The sequence below is a fragment of the Pseudophryne corroboree genome, chromosome 4 (assembly GCF_028390025.1).
Source record: "Pseudophryne corroboree isolate aPseCor3 chromosome 4, aPseCor3.hap2, whole genome shotgun sequence".
NCBI classification, from domain to species: domain Eukaryota; kingdom Metazoa; phylum Chordata; class Amphibia; order Anura; family Myobatrachidae; genus Pseudophryne; species Pseudophryne corroboree.
The window spans coordinates 847,950,692-847,969,232 of NC_086447.1; the positions used below are offsets into that span (position 1 = coordinate 847,950,692).

The window sequence follows — 18,541 nt, forward strand, 5'->3', positions numbered from 1 at the left end:
TACCTGTGCGACGCACTTGTGCATTGCAGTGCATACGCAGTTCTGACCTGATCGCAGCGCTGCAAAAAACACTAGCGAGTGATCCTGTCTGTATCACCCCCATGATTGTGCCCAACTGCTAACAAATTTGCTGCTGCAATCAACTCTGAATTACCCCCAGTGTACAATACTGAAACACAGTGTCCTGATGGTTGTTTTACAGAGCATTATCTAGACTAAAACCCCTATTACAGGGCTCCAGTGATACCAAAGCTGGGTACACACTGGGTGATATATAGTCCATTCTATCGATATAGTTTGTGGCCCGGGTGGGTGTGTAAAATGATATGTCGTCATTCACAGACATATCTCGTTGTCCCTGCAGCACAGCGGATGCCCAATATATCTTCAGATATATTGGCAAATCCGGTTGTAGTACGGGCAACCCACCGAACGCTTGTACACTTGCTACAGGGACCACCGGTGTCTGTCATCTCAACTGTGTGGGCAAATGCCTGCCCAGCTGTGATACAAGCATAGACACATAGAGCAGCCGATCTGTAAGTGTGTCGGCACAACGGCAGGTCAGCAGATATATCTGCCAGGTGAGTACCCAGCCTTAGAGGGCATTTGTCCAAGTATAAGATTTGGCATGTTGCAAGTTTATGTGTGTTGCCTATTATGTGAATGTCACAAAGTAGTCGTGTCTGGAGAATGGAACCCCAGCAGCCTGCAGCTAGTACAGTGAGGGCCTCCACCATTCTGCTATGTAGCGGAGGGAAGGTCAATAGTACAACCCCTGCTCTTGGGTGGAAACCACCACTGATAAATTATAGGCAAGAGAGCACATCTGTTCCAAAAGACTGACAAAGGATGTGTTGCTCTCTTATTTATTATATCATCATGGACCTGACCATTGCCCCTGAAGACTTTACAGTGGCATCATACCGGAATTAATGTGGAGTCAATAACATATGTGGCTCTATCCATGCCACTGGCCCTATGGTGGCATTACAGCTATGGTACAGCATTGGTTCCTCAGTCTGTGCTGAAGTGCATTTGTGTATTTTGATATCTTACCGATTTGTCCAGTTGCAGCAACATTCTTGTATTTTGGATGTTGATTTGCGGTCAGGCAAAGTATATCGTCCGTATGCTCCAGATAGAAGCTCTGACTTCCTAGTATAAATACAAAATAGCAAGTGAATTAGCCAATGGCAGGGCCCCACAACTTTTTTGGGTGGGGGGGGGGGGGTGTAAGATATAATTTAATTTTGGCACCCCCTAAATCGTTGAACATCTCTCCATCAGGGATCGATCGACGTGGCCACCGTCAGCTTACCCGCAAACGGCTCGCAAGTGTTCCAACATTGCAATTACGACTAGCTGCCCCTGCATTGCGACCCCATTGCACACAACCATGCAGTCCTATGGATCATGGTTGTGGACACGGTTCAGACTTTATAGGGTACATGTGCAGCTGAACCAAGTTGGAAATGGGGGGAGGTCAGGGGCTGCCATGAGGAAAGGGGATGGGAAGATAGAGGGGAGGAAAAAATGTGATGGGGCAGAGGTGAGGAACATGTGAAGTGGGAGGTGAGTAGGGCACAGGGCTCGTCCCAGAGGAGGGGCCAGCCCACAGTAACCAGCCACACACTGTAGGGGATGGAGCTGGGTTGGTCATTCCGAGTTGTTCGCTCATTGCTGATTTTCTCTATATTGCGATTAGTCGCTTACTGCGCATGCGCAAGGTTCGCAGAGCGCATGCGCTTAGTTATTTTACACAAAAGTAAGGTATTTTACTCACGGAATAACGAGGATTTATCATCGTTCTGGTGATCGGAGTGTAATTGACAGGAAGTGGGTGTTTCTGGGCGGAAACTGGTCGTTTTCTGGGCGTGTGCGAAAAAACGCTGGCGTTTCTGGGAAAAACGGGGGAGTGTCTGGGCGAACACTGGGTGTGTTTGTGACGTCAAACCAGGAACGAAACTGACTAAACTGATCGCAATGTAGGAGTAAGTCTGGAGCTACTCAGAAACTGCTAAGAATTTTCTATTCGCAATTCTGCTAATCTTTCTTTCGCACTTCTGCTAAGCTAAGATACACTCCCAGAGGGCGGCGGCTTAGCGTGTGCAATGCTGCTAAAAGCAGCTAGCGAGCGAACAACTCGGAATGAGGGCCTGGGTGCAGGAGGGCGGAGGGCCCAGGAGGCAGGCGGAGAAGAGCTGTGGAGAGGGAGGAGGTTGATAGCAAAAGCAAAATCTTTCTCTAATGGGCAAAACCATGTGCACTGCAGGTGGGGCAAATATAAGATGTGCAGATAGAGTTAGATTTGGGTGGGTTATTTATTTGTGTGCAGGGTAAATACTGGCAGCTTTATTTTTACACTACAATTTAGATTTTACCCCACCCAAATCTAATTCTCTGTGCACATGTTATATTTGCCCCACCTGCACTGAGAATGGTTTTGCCCATTAGAGAAAGATTTTGCTTTTGCGACCAACCCTGAATTAAGCCCTTTATCTGTTATCAATTATTGCCTCTTTTTTGTTTTGTTTTTTTGAGTCTTTTGATTTGACCAGTGGTAAGTTGTAGGGCGCTGCAGACCCCTTATGGCGCCATATAAATAAGGGAAATAATAATAATGATTCCAAAGTATAAAAAGATAAAATGATAAAGAAAACATGCCAAAGGGGTAGAATACTTTTTATAACCACAATACACATTGTAAACAGTAAGCATTGTACAACGTACCTGAAGAAAGGTTCTGCACAATGGCAGCAGCAGCGGTGTGATAAACAATATCGACACCATCATTGAGGTAATGCAGGTTGTTACGGCAATCGAATCCTCTGTAGCCAAACACATGTTCCAACGAGAGCTCCTGCAAGACAGTGCAAATCAGCGAGGGGGGCTGAATTCTACAGACGCTGACAGTAATGTACTAGCACAATGAGGAAAACGGTGACATGATTGCCACCTGGCATAAAGCCACCTGGCATTAGCTTTCATGGATTCCTCAAAGCAGAGGCTCTAAAACAAAGAGATTTGCAGCCCCAGCTGGCTCCAGGCCTGCACTGAGTACAGAGAAACAGAACCTAGTAGAGCTACAGAGCTGGGTACTTTAGGGTTTCATGATCAAACATTCATGGAAATAGATCATTAGTTTCACTGAGTCCTTATAACCTGAGATCCACTCACAAGGTTGACATTCAGAAAATCGACTATCATAATGTTCACATGGACAATGGGCAGAGGCGTCACTATAGGGCAGTGGTTCTCAAACTCGGTCCTCAGTACCCCACACAGGTCACTTTTTCCAGGCCACCCAGCAGGTGCGCTGTGTATGACCAACTGTCACATTTTAAAAATCTACAGGTGACCTGCAAAACATGAACCGTGTGGGGTCCTGAGGATCGAGTTTGAGAACCTGTGCTATAGGGGTGCAGACCGTACCAGAGTTTCATCCTTGGAGGGGGTGACACCACAATGCCAGCTCCTCCGCAGTGACAAGCAGCCGGGTGCTCACTGAGGAGACAGCAGTGCAGGGGGCGTTTCCTGGGGCAGCCCAGCATCGAAGCCCCCAGAGTAATGTAATTGGGAGGGGGGAGGGGACTTCCAGTGAGGCCACTCCCCTAGATTGAGGCAAATGGAGACTTCCTGTGAGACCATGCCCCTCAATGATGGGCGGCACCCCCTTTTAGGCGGGCACAGCAGTCTATATTGTGCGCATCAGGTGTTACCAGGCCACCTCTGACAATAAATAGGTCATCATATGAAATCTTGACACCAACTAATGTCGATATGCTCAGAATGTCAACATTTTATATGTAGATGCCAAAATGTTTATATGACATTTTTGTTTTAGGGTTAGGTTTAGGGTTAGGTTCTGGTGTCGACATGCTAAATTCCGACATTATGACTTGTGGACACATTATTTATTTCAACTTATTGTGTGTGTCCATGTAGACATTCTGACTGCTGACAGAACCTGTCCACGTTTTGGTATCCACTTTTTATACCCCACCCAAAAACCAAACATTTTACAACAATGACAAAAGGACACTTAGCACTCATAATTATATATATATATATATATATAAATTTCCGTAACTTTCACAAAGTTATGCACTCTATAAAGCAGCCCTCTGATTCTCATCATCCTGTACTTACAGTATGGAGCATCATGGACATGAGCCATTAAATAATGGTCACACTGTCTTTGGATTTTATATGCACTTTAGTTACTGTTTTTACCACGTCTGTAGAGAGGAGCTGAGGTTCTGTACACAGCAGACTTAGGGGGACATTTACTAAGCAGTGATAATAGTGGACAAGTGAGCCAGTGGACAAGTGGCCCCATCAACCAATCAGCAGCACTGTATCCTTTTATAGTATGCAAATTATAGATGTTACTTCAGTGCTGATTGGTTGCCATGGGCCACTTCTCCCCTGGCTCACTTCTCCGCTCTTATCACTGCTTAGTAAATGTCCCCTTTATAGCGTTACTGGCAGGCTGAGACTCATGCCAACTTGTAGTTGTAGTGCATGCAGCAATAGACGTCCATCTGAATTCACGCTTAAGGCCTGAGCATTACACCTTACCTCAATCACTTTCTTCTTCTTGTTGATGTTATTCTTCTGTAGCTTCTCTGGTTGAGGCGCCGCTCGGCTAACTGACGGCCTAGAACATGTAAATGGGAGGCCGTTCAGAAGAGTTACCACAAGTGAGTGAGGTTATGCTTAGTAATGTGCTACCACATATTCACGGAACACTCACTGGGATATGAAGACTTAGGGATCTATTCATGAAGCAGTGAAAAGTGTGGAGAAGTGAGCCAGTGGAGAAGTTGCCCATGGCAACCAATAAGCATTGACGTAACATTTATAATTTGCACACTACACAATTATACGGAGCAGCTCACAGGCTCACTTCTCCACACTTTTCACTGCTTCATGAATAGACCCCTTAAAATCAGTAATTGCACACCAAGGGGTATATTACTAAAGGTCAATTTTAATACATTTCCACTAATTAAAATTGATTTAAGTCGATGTTGGGCTTCCAGGATTAAAACACACATTTACTAACAGATGATTTTTTTGGTTTAATTTTTAAATGTTAGTAAATTTGTGCTTTAGCCCTGGAAGCCCATCGATTAAGATCGATCTTAAGAGAACTAAAATTGATTGAAATAAATTAAAATTGATCTTTAGTAACTATACCCCCAGGACTTTAGTAAATATACCCCCAGGACCTCTATCGGCAACCCTCAGTTATACAGAGGGTGAGATTAAGCAAACCTTCTACAGAGGACAAGTGGAGCTGTTACCCGTAGCAACCAATCAGTTTCTAGCTATCACTTAGTATATTATATAAGCCGCACCTCAAAGTCTGCTCTTCAGAAGGTTTGATAATCTTCCCCTGGGAAACTTAGTTACTTTGTAAAGACCTATTATATACAATTAACATAATACCATTTATATGCTGCAAAGTAAGTGGCCGGAAGAGTGTCCCCATGTACAAAACTCTGCTTATCATAATAAGTGGCTAAAATACCGTACTACCTGTACTACTAATTAGAGAAGGGGGATTCATGATGTCAGGTCTACTGCTATTATAACGTTAGACCTTTTCCACTTTGGTCTTAGAAAATGAACGAATTGAGGTAAGTAACTAAATAAATTTAAATTGAGTCCAGTGAAGACTGATCAACAAAAGGTGACCAAGAAATGAGAACAGCGGGGGATAAATATTCTACAACATTGTCACGCTGTTATTACATTGCACAGCTGTTATTACATGGTAGCCCCTAGACGCCCCACCCCCCCACCCCCACCCCCACGTTCTGTATAGGGCACCTTTAATTATGGCCATCCTGTATATGTGCCAGACTAAAAGAACACATATAGACGACATGAGGCAGGCTCTTTTTTTTATCAGGATAATGGTTTTAAAGTTGCTACTTTGGTTCTAGCAGCAGAATGCAGAACACAGCTGTTTCCAATCAGGATCTGCCATGTGAATTCCAGATGAAATAACTCCCAATGTTATAGTTTAATCTACATAACTTAATCAATTAGAAAACTATTATGGGGGCAGGGGGGAGTAGGCAAGACAGACAGGAAGTCATTTCTTCCATGGTCACTCAAGATGGTAAGAGATGGGACTGTCACTGAGCTTTGATGGGGCTTCTGTCTACTCAGTGGCGCACAGTCGCTGGTGTCTACTGTATGTGGGTGTTATCTGGAAGGCACTGGCCCATGTGAGATATTCTTTAGTGGAGAAAATATTCCATAACCTCCCACTATCCTTCAGAAGGACACAGGTACCATTATAACGGCCTACTTCTGCAATCCTTCCCATGATAGCTTATTATTAAACACATGTAAGTGTTGCTGGGTAACAGCAATTCTGTGCACTTTACAATATCCAATCGCAAAACACTTGATATTTTTCCCCATTTGTCATTAGAAATGACGCTTCCCTTCTAAACCAATCACTCCACACAGAAAAAAATGTTGCAACAATGCTGAAATATAAAGTAATTCATTAATCCAGTCACACAAATGCAATCTAAATAGCAATGTGATCTGTGCAATGCTCGGAACAATAATTATCACAATATTCAACGTTACCTTGATCCCCTTGCAAGCAGCAAATAAAACCAAGTAAAAAACTTAGTAAAACTTTGCTGAGGACACCTGACCATGTGTGTCATGCAGAAGCGAGGGTCAGAATGAGCTTTGATTTGCCAAACAAATCAAATGAACGCATGCCAGCAATTGTCAGGACACATAAGATAGTAGAGTGCATGGTCTGGAAGGAGAAGGGGACTAAAGGGCCCCACACACTAGAACGATAATACCCGATTTCATCGGATCCCGGCCATTCGGGCCGATATATCGGATGAAATCGGGCATTTTGGATGTGTTTTACATCCGATCCGATGCGCGTTCCAATGAGCAGCATCGGATCAGATCCCCTAGATTGACTGTGCTGCACTGGTGATATGTCGGACCTCGCAGGCATGGCTGGGATCGCACAAGATACATCGTTAGCAAAAGGACCGCATACGATGTATCTTATGCGATCCTGCACCCCCGGGTGGCTGTCGGGATGATCACCTGCGACATAGGGGTCCGACATGTCGCATTAGTGTATGGGGCCCTTTACACTATTTGGTATAAATCATGAATAATCACACGTTATGTGATAAAAGCGCAGCGGAACTGGAGAACATTGATACAATGGAGCCTAGTTACCATGCTTGCGTGCCTTCATTGCTGTATAGATAGGTAAGCCATATCGGCATGATGATGGTGCAGAGCAGAGTAAATGGGATTCAATAAAATGAATTGTGGAATATACACATGCCGGCTCTGAATGATGCAGGTGCTAGGCTCATAGCATTGATAATGATCTGTCACAAAGTTGCGGTATTAAAAAGAAAGATAAATAATAATATAGTCTTTATTACAGCTGACTATTTATAGGGGATTCGGTCATTACTTAATATCACAAACGGAAATCACTATATTCATTTGTCTTTTCCATCAATTCTTATGCTCAGTGTGCAGCTTCATTGTCTTTGAAATTCGGAACATTCTGATTCTGATTTGGGAATGATGTAGAAAGAGCAAGAAATTGTGCACTTGGGCAAAACCATGCTGCACTGCAGTGCCACGTGGTTCTGCCCAAGTGCAGTCCAGGGATGGACTGGGGGCCGAATTCGGCCCTGGCATGTGCGTGTCATGTACAGGGGTGCGCGGGCACTAAAGACAAGGCGTGCCGCGAGTCAGGGGGCGTTGACTCACTGCACTCCCCCGTTTCCATGGAGATGGACGGGGGGGGACGTGACCCGCACAGACATGGCGGCGTGGACTCGCGGCACGCATCCATTTCTAAGGAGACGGGAGGGGAGTTGGGGGAGCACCCAGAGCAGAGAGCCGGAAGCTGCGCTGCACACTGCTTTACCTACTCTCTGCCTGACAGGACCGGCCCACCAGCCCATCGGCCCTTCTGGCATTTGCCAGAAGTACCATATGGGCAGTTAGGCCCTGGGTATACCCCTTTTCCACCAAAGTTACCAGTCCGACCCAGGATTTGGAACACGGTTACAATCTGGGTCAGACCTGTTCAGGACCCTGGAGCAGATGTATTAAGTATGGAGAACTGATAAAGCAGTGATAAGTGCAAGGTGATAACACACCAATCAGCTCATAACTGTCAATTTACATACTGGAGCTGACTGGCTGGTGCGTTATCACCTTGCACTTATCACAGCATTATCACTTCTTTAATCTTTATGCCTTCTCCAGGCTTAATACATCTGCCCCAGCTGTTCTCACTGTGGCTCCAACCTGGGTTATTCCCGTGTCCATACCGTTTACACTGCACACGGGTGCAGTCTCTCTTGTCCTGGCGCTTGGAGATGACATTATCTCCAAGTGCCGGGAAATCCATCTCTCCCCATGCTGTAAACGGGACACAGGTCATCGGGTACCCGTTTACTCTGCAGCTCACCCAGGTTCTTCCCGGGTCCAATACTGGTCGCCACTGGTTTCGGATTCCCACTGGACCCATTTTTTTTTTTGTTAGTGAGCCATTTCTACTGAGCCGCGGCCAGGTTTTAGCAGCAGTGGGCTTTTACTTACTCTTTCTTACTTTATTCCCACATCAGAATCAAGCCCTCTGACACCAGCAGCTGTATGGTCAGAATTCTAAGAGCAAGGCAGCCGTCTGAGCCAAGCATACAATTTCTAGAGAACTTCCATTTATGTCTCGTTTTCATCTGTGATACTAAATAATGTCCAAAAAAAAAGAATATCTGCTTGTTTCCTTTAATGAAACTAATAGCACTATACTGGCTTGGGGGGTAATTCCAAGTTGATCGCAGCAGGATTTTTGATAGCAATTGGGCAAAACCATGTGCACTGCAGGGGAGGCAGATATAACATGTGCAGAAAGAGTTAGATTTGGGTGGGTTATTTTGTTTCTGTGCAGGGTAAATACTGGCTGCTTTATTTTTACACTGCAATTTAGATTGCAGATTGAACACACCACACCCAAATCTAACTCTCTCTGCACATGTTATATCTGCCTCCCCTGCAGTGCACATGGTTTTGCCCAATTGCTAACAAAAATCCTGCTGCGATCAACTTGGAATTACCCCCTTGGAAAATACCCGTCTACTACGGATATCCTTGATTCTGTCCAAATTCTGAACAGTTGGTGGGTCAAGGAATCTGGTTTGAGATAACGGGACCGACTTGGAGTCTTTGCATGGACAATGCGATCACACAGAACTGCTCTGACATGTAGGAGTGTTATGGCGAGGGCGTGGGCCGGCAGCCACAGCTCCATGAGATTCTCAGTCATCTTTACATGGAAGGGGAGCCTATTGCTGACAGATCTCTCGCCCCTAGCATGTGGCTGGTGTAAGTGTATGTACTAATGATTATGGTTGCAGTGGTTGGTGTAAAACCAGTGGGCGGTGCGGCTTCCCGATTGCAGACGCATGGCAGTAAATCAGGCTTCTGTGGCTGCCCGCACCTACAGCCACGTTACCTCTGAGCAACAAAATGTTCCAACCCCATGGGACGGTGATGTGTTTTTCTTTACAATTTGTAGCAGCTGCTTAGTATATAGGCCCCAATGCGCCAGCTACTTCGTAAGGTAGGATTTAAGGACAAGGGAATGCACTACTGATAATCTGGGAGCAAAGGGCAGTGTTAGCTACATATAAGTGTCCTGCTTATCACTTACAAAGCATTATGTCTATTCTACATTGCTATATATATATATATATATATATATACTATACTTCTATTTAATGATCCTGTGGAAAAACAACGAAACAGAACAAAAATCTTTGTAGACATTCCTGCAAGTTCACAAATGGGCCTAAGAGCTGATTACCCCTGACTGAGACCGTCCAGATCAGGACACCTGGCTGAGTGGGGAGATCTATGACCGACGCATCCACCCCTAGGCAATGCCGATAGATGTGACTGATCACCTATTATGAAGAACATCTAGCACATTTGGATGGTGACTACACACATCGGGATATATTTACTACAGTTCGGGTTTTTAGAAGTGGAGCTGTTGCCCATAGCAACCAATCAGAATCTACTTATTCATCTAGCACTTTCTAGAAGAAAATAGCTAGAATCTGAATGGTTGCTATGGGTAACATCTCTACTTCCAAAAACTTGCACCTCAGTAAATATATCCCATAGGTCCTGATTCAGAGGTTGAGGCAGTTTCGATTCAGTCTCAGTTTCAGCTCTCCGCATGCATTTTTGCCACAGTGCCTATGCTCCGTGATGGAGCTGCGACATCGGTCAAGGTGAAGCAGTTTGACTGACAGCCAGCGACTATTTTTGGAGGAGTGGCATCTAGAACGCAGGCATATCACAACCGTTATAGGGGCATGTCACAGCCAGTGACCGTATCTTAGCACGCAGTGTTTCTCGCCCCGGCATCCCAGTTGCTACGGTTGCTCAGAGAGTAGGAGCATCTTTATATTAATGATGTTCTTATACCAACACATTGTATCATATTTAAGTCCAAGGTTCAGAACTTCATTTAGATTTATAGGACGGCATTTAATTGATTATCGTACCCAATCTCCCATCTAAAGTGATGGGAGATCGGAGAGGGGGAGGGTATTCAACTTTATTTATTTTTTAGCACTCTCATCGCGCCCAGACAGGCCATGTTTAGCTGCGTAAAAAAAGGGTGGAGCTTATTTATCGTGTACTTATCAATAATAAATAGACTGCGTACAAGGGGATGCTAGGGAGCATATGTAATAGGGTCTGAGTTGCCGGAGCTGCAGGATGACGGCCGATCTCTGGACTTTTTTTTTTAAAGCGGCAATCATTTACAAGGTATGGTTTTGGTTTACAAGGCATGGATACCCTATTACATATGCCCCCTAGGTGCCTTTGCCAAAACTCATCCAAAAACTACAACCGGTTATTCACATTCCTAGGTGACACGTGTTTTGGTTTGGTATGATGGTAGCAATGATAGCAAAATTAAAATTCAGATTTAAAAATTACCCAATTAATTTATTTGTAATGTCAGATGATTTTCTTCCATTATACACACTTAGAACTTTAAATGCATGCGCTAATGTTAATATAATGTAAATAACTGCAATTACAGGCTCTATGGGGTTTATTTACTAAGCTTTGGGTTCTAGAACCCGGCACTTCTGATGTTTATGCCCCAATGCTTTTACTAGCTGTGTTCAGAATAACATTATATGAGATAAATATGCCAATGTTGCAGCCGACTTCTGTAATCCACTGCTGCGTCCGGTTACACTGGATGGCCGGTGTGGAAATCTGCATCAGGAGACACAGCCCCTGGCCACAGCATGCCCCCATTTTGTAAAATGCTCAATATTGCCGTGCCTATCCTGCCCCAAAAACAGGTACAACAGTAAATCAGCCCATGTGTCCTCCGATTGTAAACTAGAGGGATTGCAATAGGATTCATTGACCATGACATGGATGCAGTTTGAGGTTACAGAACCCTGAGGTAACGTCTATTACTTATGATATCCGAGAATTCATTTTAGGATTTCTAAAAAAAATGTAAGCATTTTTTATTGCTACTGTATTAAATTATGCTTTAGTCTACATACAGTGTTTTACAGAAATTATGTATTTTTTAATAAGAAGAAAAAAGTTGCGAGCCTGTCACACAGTCGGTGACAGCGCCCTATTATATATGAACTACAAAGATGGAGGACCTGCATTGTTTATCATACACAAATGCTCACATCACAGTAAAGTTACCCCTGGAAACCTTAGTCATGAGAGACATTGACAGTGTATTTATTACCTGTGGCATTTTTGGGCATTTCAATGGTTTTATTACATTTGACAAAGTGTCAGCCCTGATTTTAATCAACCTTTTAAATTTTACAAATTTAAATGGTGAAGTCTGTGGGGTGAACAGTTTACTATCTGCTGGTCCAGGGAGTTAGGCAAAGTATGGGCTAGGCAGATGAATGAGCTTGGTGAAGTGTCCGTCTGATTATATAAGAGTCTGAAGCAGAGTTTGGACGGCAGAGTGTTTTCCTCACACCAAAAAGGGGCTTGTTTTCTATACATCTCAGGAGGTAGCACAAGAGGCCTCAACCTTTGTACCTACCAGGGGCACTCTATATAGAAAAGGGCATTTTCAGGCAAATTTGTATTTAAAACATAAGTAATACATATACTAATGAAAGTCTTTCATTCTCATGGTTAAGACAATACTCGAACGCTTCAGAATTTTTGGAGAGTACCATGGACTAGAGCACAGTCCTACAGCCTGACCAGTTCCTAGTGAATTGGGCAGGACAAGGGGGCATGATGATGTGATTCTTAGCGAAACGCGCCATCACTGCCTCACCACGATTTGCCTACCTTTTCCCTCACAGCGGCCACTTACATCTCCAGTCCACCAACTCTTGTGTATGGTTAGGAAATGAGCATAAATAGAGAATTTTTTAAGGACGGTCATAAAGTGGTAGCAGGGTAGAGCTTGAAGTGAAATATTTACTGTTTCCATCATCCACATTTCTAGCTGGACCTGCAAAAGTCCTACATTGGGTTTTTATGAACGTAGTTCTAGAAACTGGAAGCGCCTTGTTGTGCACTTGGGTGATAATTAGGTGCATTTGTGCACAAAGACATTTGTTCCACTGATGCATTTTGTAGAGAAAATAACCCTTATTGTGCAGTTGCCCTGCAGTCTCCTAGGTAACAGAAAGGTTCTACAAATGAAAGGTGCAGCTGTATTTATACACATGGATATGGCCACTGAATACTTTGATCTGTTTGTCCTTTACAAAATTGAATTTGCATGCATTTACTAAGAGTTGTGGGGGTAGCTACAGCTGTTTAAGGTGGAAGAAGTAATAGAACTTTGCGCAATACATAAAGTAGAATTTCACACACTGAACAATGTATTTACTATATATGCTTTACCTATAGCCTGATTTCATTTTTGTATGTCTTATGCCATATAGGTTACAAAGATAAGAGTTTCTTTTGTTCTACATTATTCAATGGAGTTTCTAATATGTTAAGTTTATCACCAGCTTGTAGATGTGTCCAAACATTTTACTGTGGGATTTACGTAATATTGAGGGAAAATTCAAGTAGAAGTCTAACCAATGTTGCGACCGGTCTACTGTATGTGCACCAACTTACCCTCAGGACCACAATACATTTTCTGAGTGTAATTATGATAAGATGATCTAGGTGTGTTTTACATCATTGATTCCGTGATGCATCATCACGGCATGGAGATATGTTTCACCAATGATCGTTGGGCGGTTTATTGAGAACATCCAGGCATACAAACGAAGGAAACAAGATAGGCAGAACCTTCCGCTGGCAGCGCACACATAATAAAGCTTGCACTACAAGCCCTTGCTAAACTTTCAATAAAGATATTTATTAGTATGGTGCAAATGGGCAGTAACCCATAGCAACAAATCAGAAATCAGCTTTCATTCACTAAATTTGCATTAAACTTGCATTAGATTTGCATTAATTTAAGGTGACTGCTTACTGGTCCCCGTGGGTTACTGTATATATGCCTTTTACATTGTGTTAGTATATATACAGTAGATCACGTGAGATATAAAATAAAATTTTGCAGAAGTCTGTTGGTTTCCTTGTCTTTTGATTATATAAATGACACTGTAATGTACATTTCATAGATTAACATTTATTGTATCATGGAAGCGTTGAAATGTGTAACTCGGCTCTAGGGACAATGATACAATAAACTCTATTGTTTAACTCTAAACAGCGCTGGTGGACGACACACTTTTGATGGTTAGAATATTAGCAAATAATTCATGACACTATGAAAATAAAAGTGAAAATTCGGCGGTGCGAAGCATGATTGTCTCAGCACATTCGCTAATGTAAATGTATGTAAAATGACATTTTCTGTGTTGATACTTACTTGACAATGCCCTGCCTCCAGAGGAAAGCAGATGAAAACACAAGGCAAATATTAACCGTTTCTTACTGATTGGTACAACTCAACACAATATGGTGGCACATTTCCCATTCATACAGAAGCAGGCCAAACAGGAGAGGATCAAGTCATTGCTTTAATATAATATAGAACATCTTAAAATAAAAATTTCCTGTGATATAACATGTAATCACACTAGTTATTTGTATTGCTTTTGCATTTCCAGGCTTGTATTAATCATCTTCTCCTGTGTGGCTTTTTTTGTTATTTGGCATTTGATTGTTGTTGTTGTTGTTGTTTTTTTTTTTTTTTTTGCTGAAGCATTAATCATTTCCATGTTATTTGCATACAATGTTTCACAGTCTTATATTAACAGGTTTAGCTAAAATTAAATAATAATAAAAATAAACAGATTTCGGTCCACATGCATGGTGATTGGATGAGATAAACACTAATCCCCCATTCTGGGGCGCAGTGTACACTCAAACCCAGTGTAAGTCGTCACAGTTTACAAAGTTTATTTTCTGTTATTTTGGCAACTGTCCTAAGCGATGTGTTAATTTGCCTACCGAATGCCCTCTGTAAGGACTGTTTCTGTGACCCACATGCAATAAATGTGGTGCATACTACAAGTTGATCTGTTCTTTAAGAACACATGTACAGTATATTATATGTAGACCCTGATAATGGCTAAGAAAGAATCCGTTATCCTTCGTACAGTGTAATCCATAAATGATTTACTCTCTTCATTCAAAAGGAAAAAAAATTAGAAAGTGCGGGCTACTATATATCATTGTAACTAGTGTTTAATTCCATGCTGCTGTACAGTACATATACAATGTCACAATAAAATTGGCAAGTGATCCTACAAACACTTGGTGATGCCTGGCTATAGAAAACAGACCAAGGTTCCAGTGATGTGACAATAAAACACTAAAAATCATCATTAATTAAAATTAAAAGAGATATAAAATAGAATTTGACAAACTCTGTTCCAGTTATGCTAAAGCACCAAGACAAAATTAGGTGCATGTCTGAACGTAAATTAGTGACACGCTAGAAGAATACTGGTGTTTACCATATTCCCTTTATTTTCTTTAGCCTGTTATTGATAATACATTATTCTGGACTACCATAGCAACAAAAGTCACATGGCACATGATGTAATGAGCAGAAAGCCTTTTTGAATGACCCTCTAAAAACTGTCGTCACTGTGATATCCTCCTCCTTGCCACATTGCTATCACATGATATACAGACAGTTGTCAGCCTGTTGTGTGTAGCAGATTGAATGTGTCTGGAAACCATTTTTGTTTGCCAACTAGAGATGAGCGCCGGAAATTTTTCGGGTTTTGTGTTTTGGTTTTGGGTTCGGTTCCGCGGCCGTGTTTTGGGTTCGACCGCGTTTTGGCAAAACCTCACCGAATTTTTTTTGTCGGATTCGGGTGTGTTTTGGATTCGGGTGTTTTTTTAAAAAAACCCTAAAAAACAGCTTAAATCATAGAATTTGGGGGTAATTTTGATCCCAAAGTATTATTAACCTCAAAAAACATAATTTACACTCATTTTCAGCCTATTCTGAACACATCACACCTCACAATATTATTTTTAGTCCTAAAATTTGCACCGAGGTCGCTGTGTGAGTAAGATAAGCGACCCTAGTGGCCGACACAAACACCGGGCCCATCTAGGAGTGGCACTGCAGTGTCACGCAGGATGGCCCTTCCAAAAAACCCTCCCCAAACAGCACATGACGCAAAGAAAAAAAGAGGCGCAATGAGGTAGCTGACTGTGTGAGTAAGATTAGCGACCCTAGTGGCCGACACAAACACCGGGCACATCTAGGAGTGGCACTGCAGTGTCACGCAGGATGTCCCTTCCAAAAAACCCTCCCCAAACAGCACATGACGCAAAGAAAAAAAGAGGCGCAATGAGGTAGCTGTGTGAGTAAGATTAGCGACCCTAGTGGCCGACACAAACACCGGGCCCATCTAGGAGTGGCACTGCAGTGTCACGCAGGATGTCCCTTCCAAAAAACCCTCCCCAATCAGCACATGATGCAAAGAAAAAGAAAAGAAAAAAGAGGTGCAAGATGGAATTATCCTTGGGCCCTCCCACCCACCCTTATGTTGTATAAACAAAACAGGACATGCACACTTTAACCAACCCATCATTTCAGTGACAGGGTCTGCCACACGACTGTGACTGATATGACGGGTTGGTTTGGACCCCCCCCAAAAAAGAAGCAATTAATCTCTCCTTGCACAAACTGGCTCTACAGAGGCAAGATGTCCACCTCATCTTCACCCTCCGATATATCACCGTGTACATCCCCCTCCTCACAGATTATCAATTCGTCCCCACTGGAATCCACCATCTCAGCTCCCTGTGTACTTTGTGGAGGCAATTGCTGCTGGTCAATGTCTCCGCGGAGGAATTGATTATAATTCATTTTAATGAACATCATCTTCTCCACATTTTCTGGATGTAACCTCGTACGCCGATTGCTGACAAGGTGAGCGGCGGCACTAAACACTCTTTCGGAGTACACACTTGTGGGAGGGCAACTTAGGTAGAATAAAGCCAGTTTGTGCAAGGGCCTCCAAATTGCCTCTTTTTCCTGCCAGTATAAGTACGGACTGTGTGACGTGCCTACTTGGATGCGGTCACTCATATAATCCTCCACCATTCTATCAATGTTGAGAGAATCATATGCAGTGACAGTAGACGACATGTCCGTAATCGTTGTCAGGTCCTTCAGTCCGGACCAGATGTCAGCATCAGCAGTCGCTCCAGACTGCCCTGCATCACCGCCAGCGGGTGGGCTCGGAATTCTGAGCCTTTTCCTCGCACCCCCAGTTGCGGGAGAATGTGAAGGAGGAGATGTTGACAGGTCGCGTTCCGCTTGACTTGACAATTTTGTCACCAGCAGGTCTTTCAACCCCAGCAGACCTGTGTCTGCCGGAAAGAGAGATCCAAGGTAGGCTTTAAATCTAGGATCGAGCACGGTGGCCAAAATGTAGTGCTCTGATTTCAACAGATTGACCACCCGTGAATCCTTGTTAAGCGAATTAAGGGCTGCATCCACAAGTCCCACATGCCTAGCGGAATCGCTCCGTGTTAGCTCCTTCTTCAATGCCTCCAGCTTCTTCTGCAAAAGCCTGATGAGGGGAATGACCTGACTCAGGCTGGCAGTGTCTGAACTGACTTCACGTGTGGCAAGTTCAAAGGGCATCAGAACCTTGCACAACGTTGAAATCATTCTCCACTGCACTTGAGACAGGTGCATTCCACCTACTATATCGTGCTCAATTGTATAGGCTTGAATGGCCTTTTGCTGCTCCTCCAACCTCTGAAGCATATAGAGGGTTGAATTCCACCTCGTTACCACTTCTTGCTTCAGATGATGGCAGGGCAGGTTCAGTAATTTTTGGTGGTGCTCCAGTTTTCTGTACGTGGTGCCTGTACGCCGAAAGTGTCCCGCAATTCTTCTGGCCACCGACAGCATCTCTTGCACGCCCCTGTCGTTTTTTAAAAAATTCTGCACCACCAAATTCAAGGTATGTGCAAAACATGGGACGTGCTGGAATTGGCCCAGATTTAATGCACACACAATATTGCTGGCGTTGTCCGATGCCACAAATCCACAGGAGAGTCCAATTGGGGTAAGCCATTCCGCGATGATCTTCCTCAGTTGCCGTAAGAGGTTTTCAGCTGTGTGCGTATTCTGGAAAGCGGTGATACAAAGCGTAGCCTGCCTAGGAAAGAGTTGGCGTTTGCGAGATGCTGCTACTGGTGCCGCCGCTGCTGTTCTTGCGGCGGGAGTCCATACATCTACCCAGTGGGCTGTCACAGTCATATAGTCCTGACCCTGCCCTGCTCCACTTGTCCACATGTCCGTGGTTAAGTGGACATTGGGTACAGCTGCATTTTTTAGGACACTGGTGACTCTTTTTCTGAGGTCTGTGTACATTTTCGGTATCGCCTGCCTAGAGAAATGGAACCTAGATGGTATTTGGTACCGGGGACACAGTACCTCCAACAAGTCTCTAGTTGGCTCTGCAGTAATGATGGATACCGGAACCACGTTTCTCACCACCCAGGATGCCAAGGCCTCAGTTATCCGCTTTGCAGTAGGATGACTGCTGTGATATTTCATCTTCCTCGCAAAGGACTGTTGAACAGTCAATTGCTTACTGGAAGTAGTACAAGTGGGCTTACGACTTCCCCTCTGGGATGACCATCGACTCCCAGCGGCAACAACAGCAGCGCCAGCAGCAGTAGGCGTTACACGCAAGGATGCATCGGAGGAATCCCAGGCAGGAGAGGACTCGTCAGACTTGCCAGTGACATGGCCTGCAGGACTATTGGCATTCCTGGGGAAGGAGGAAATTGACACTGAGGGAGTTGGTGGGGTGGTTTGCGTGAGCTTGGTTACAAGAGGAAGGGATTTACTGGTCAGTGGACTGCTTCCGCTGTCACCCAAAGTTTTTGAACTTGTCACTGACTTATTATGAATGCGCTGCAGGTGACGTATAAGGGAGGATGTTCCGAGGTGGTT

At 43.8% G+C, this 18,541-nt stretch overlaps 1 protein-coding gene across 1 annotated transcript in view; it reads right to left on the minus strand.

Moving 5' to 3' along the window:
* The window catches only part of EML6 (EMAP like 6), a 363,450-nt gene that overhangs the window by 43,089 nt on the left and 301,820 nt on the right, over nucleotides 1-18,541 (minus strand). The window contains exons 28-30 of the mRNA XM_063918642.1: nucleotides 4,585-4,663; nucleotides 2,734-2,863; nucleotides 1,060-1,158 (exon numbers count right to left, since the gene is read on the minus strand). Of these exons, the coding sequence (XP_063774712.1) occupies nucleotides 1,060-1,158; nucleotides 2,734-2,863; nucleotides 4,585-4,663 (308 nt within the window). The remainder of the gene's footprint in view (nucleotides 1-1,059; nucleotides 1,159-2,733; nucleotides 2,864-4,584; nucleotides 4,664-18,541) is intronic.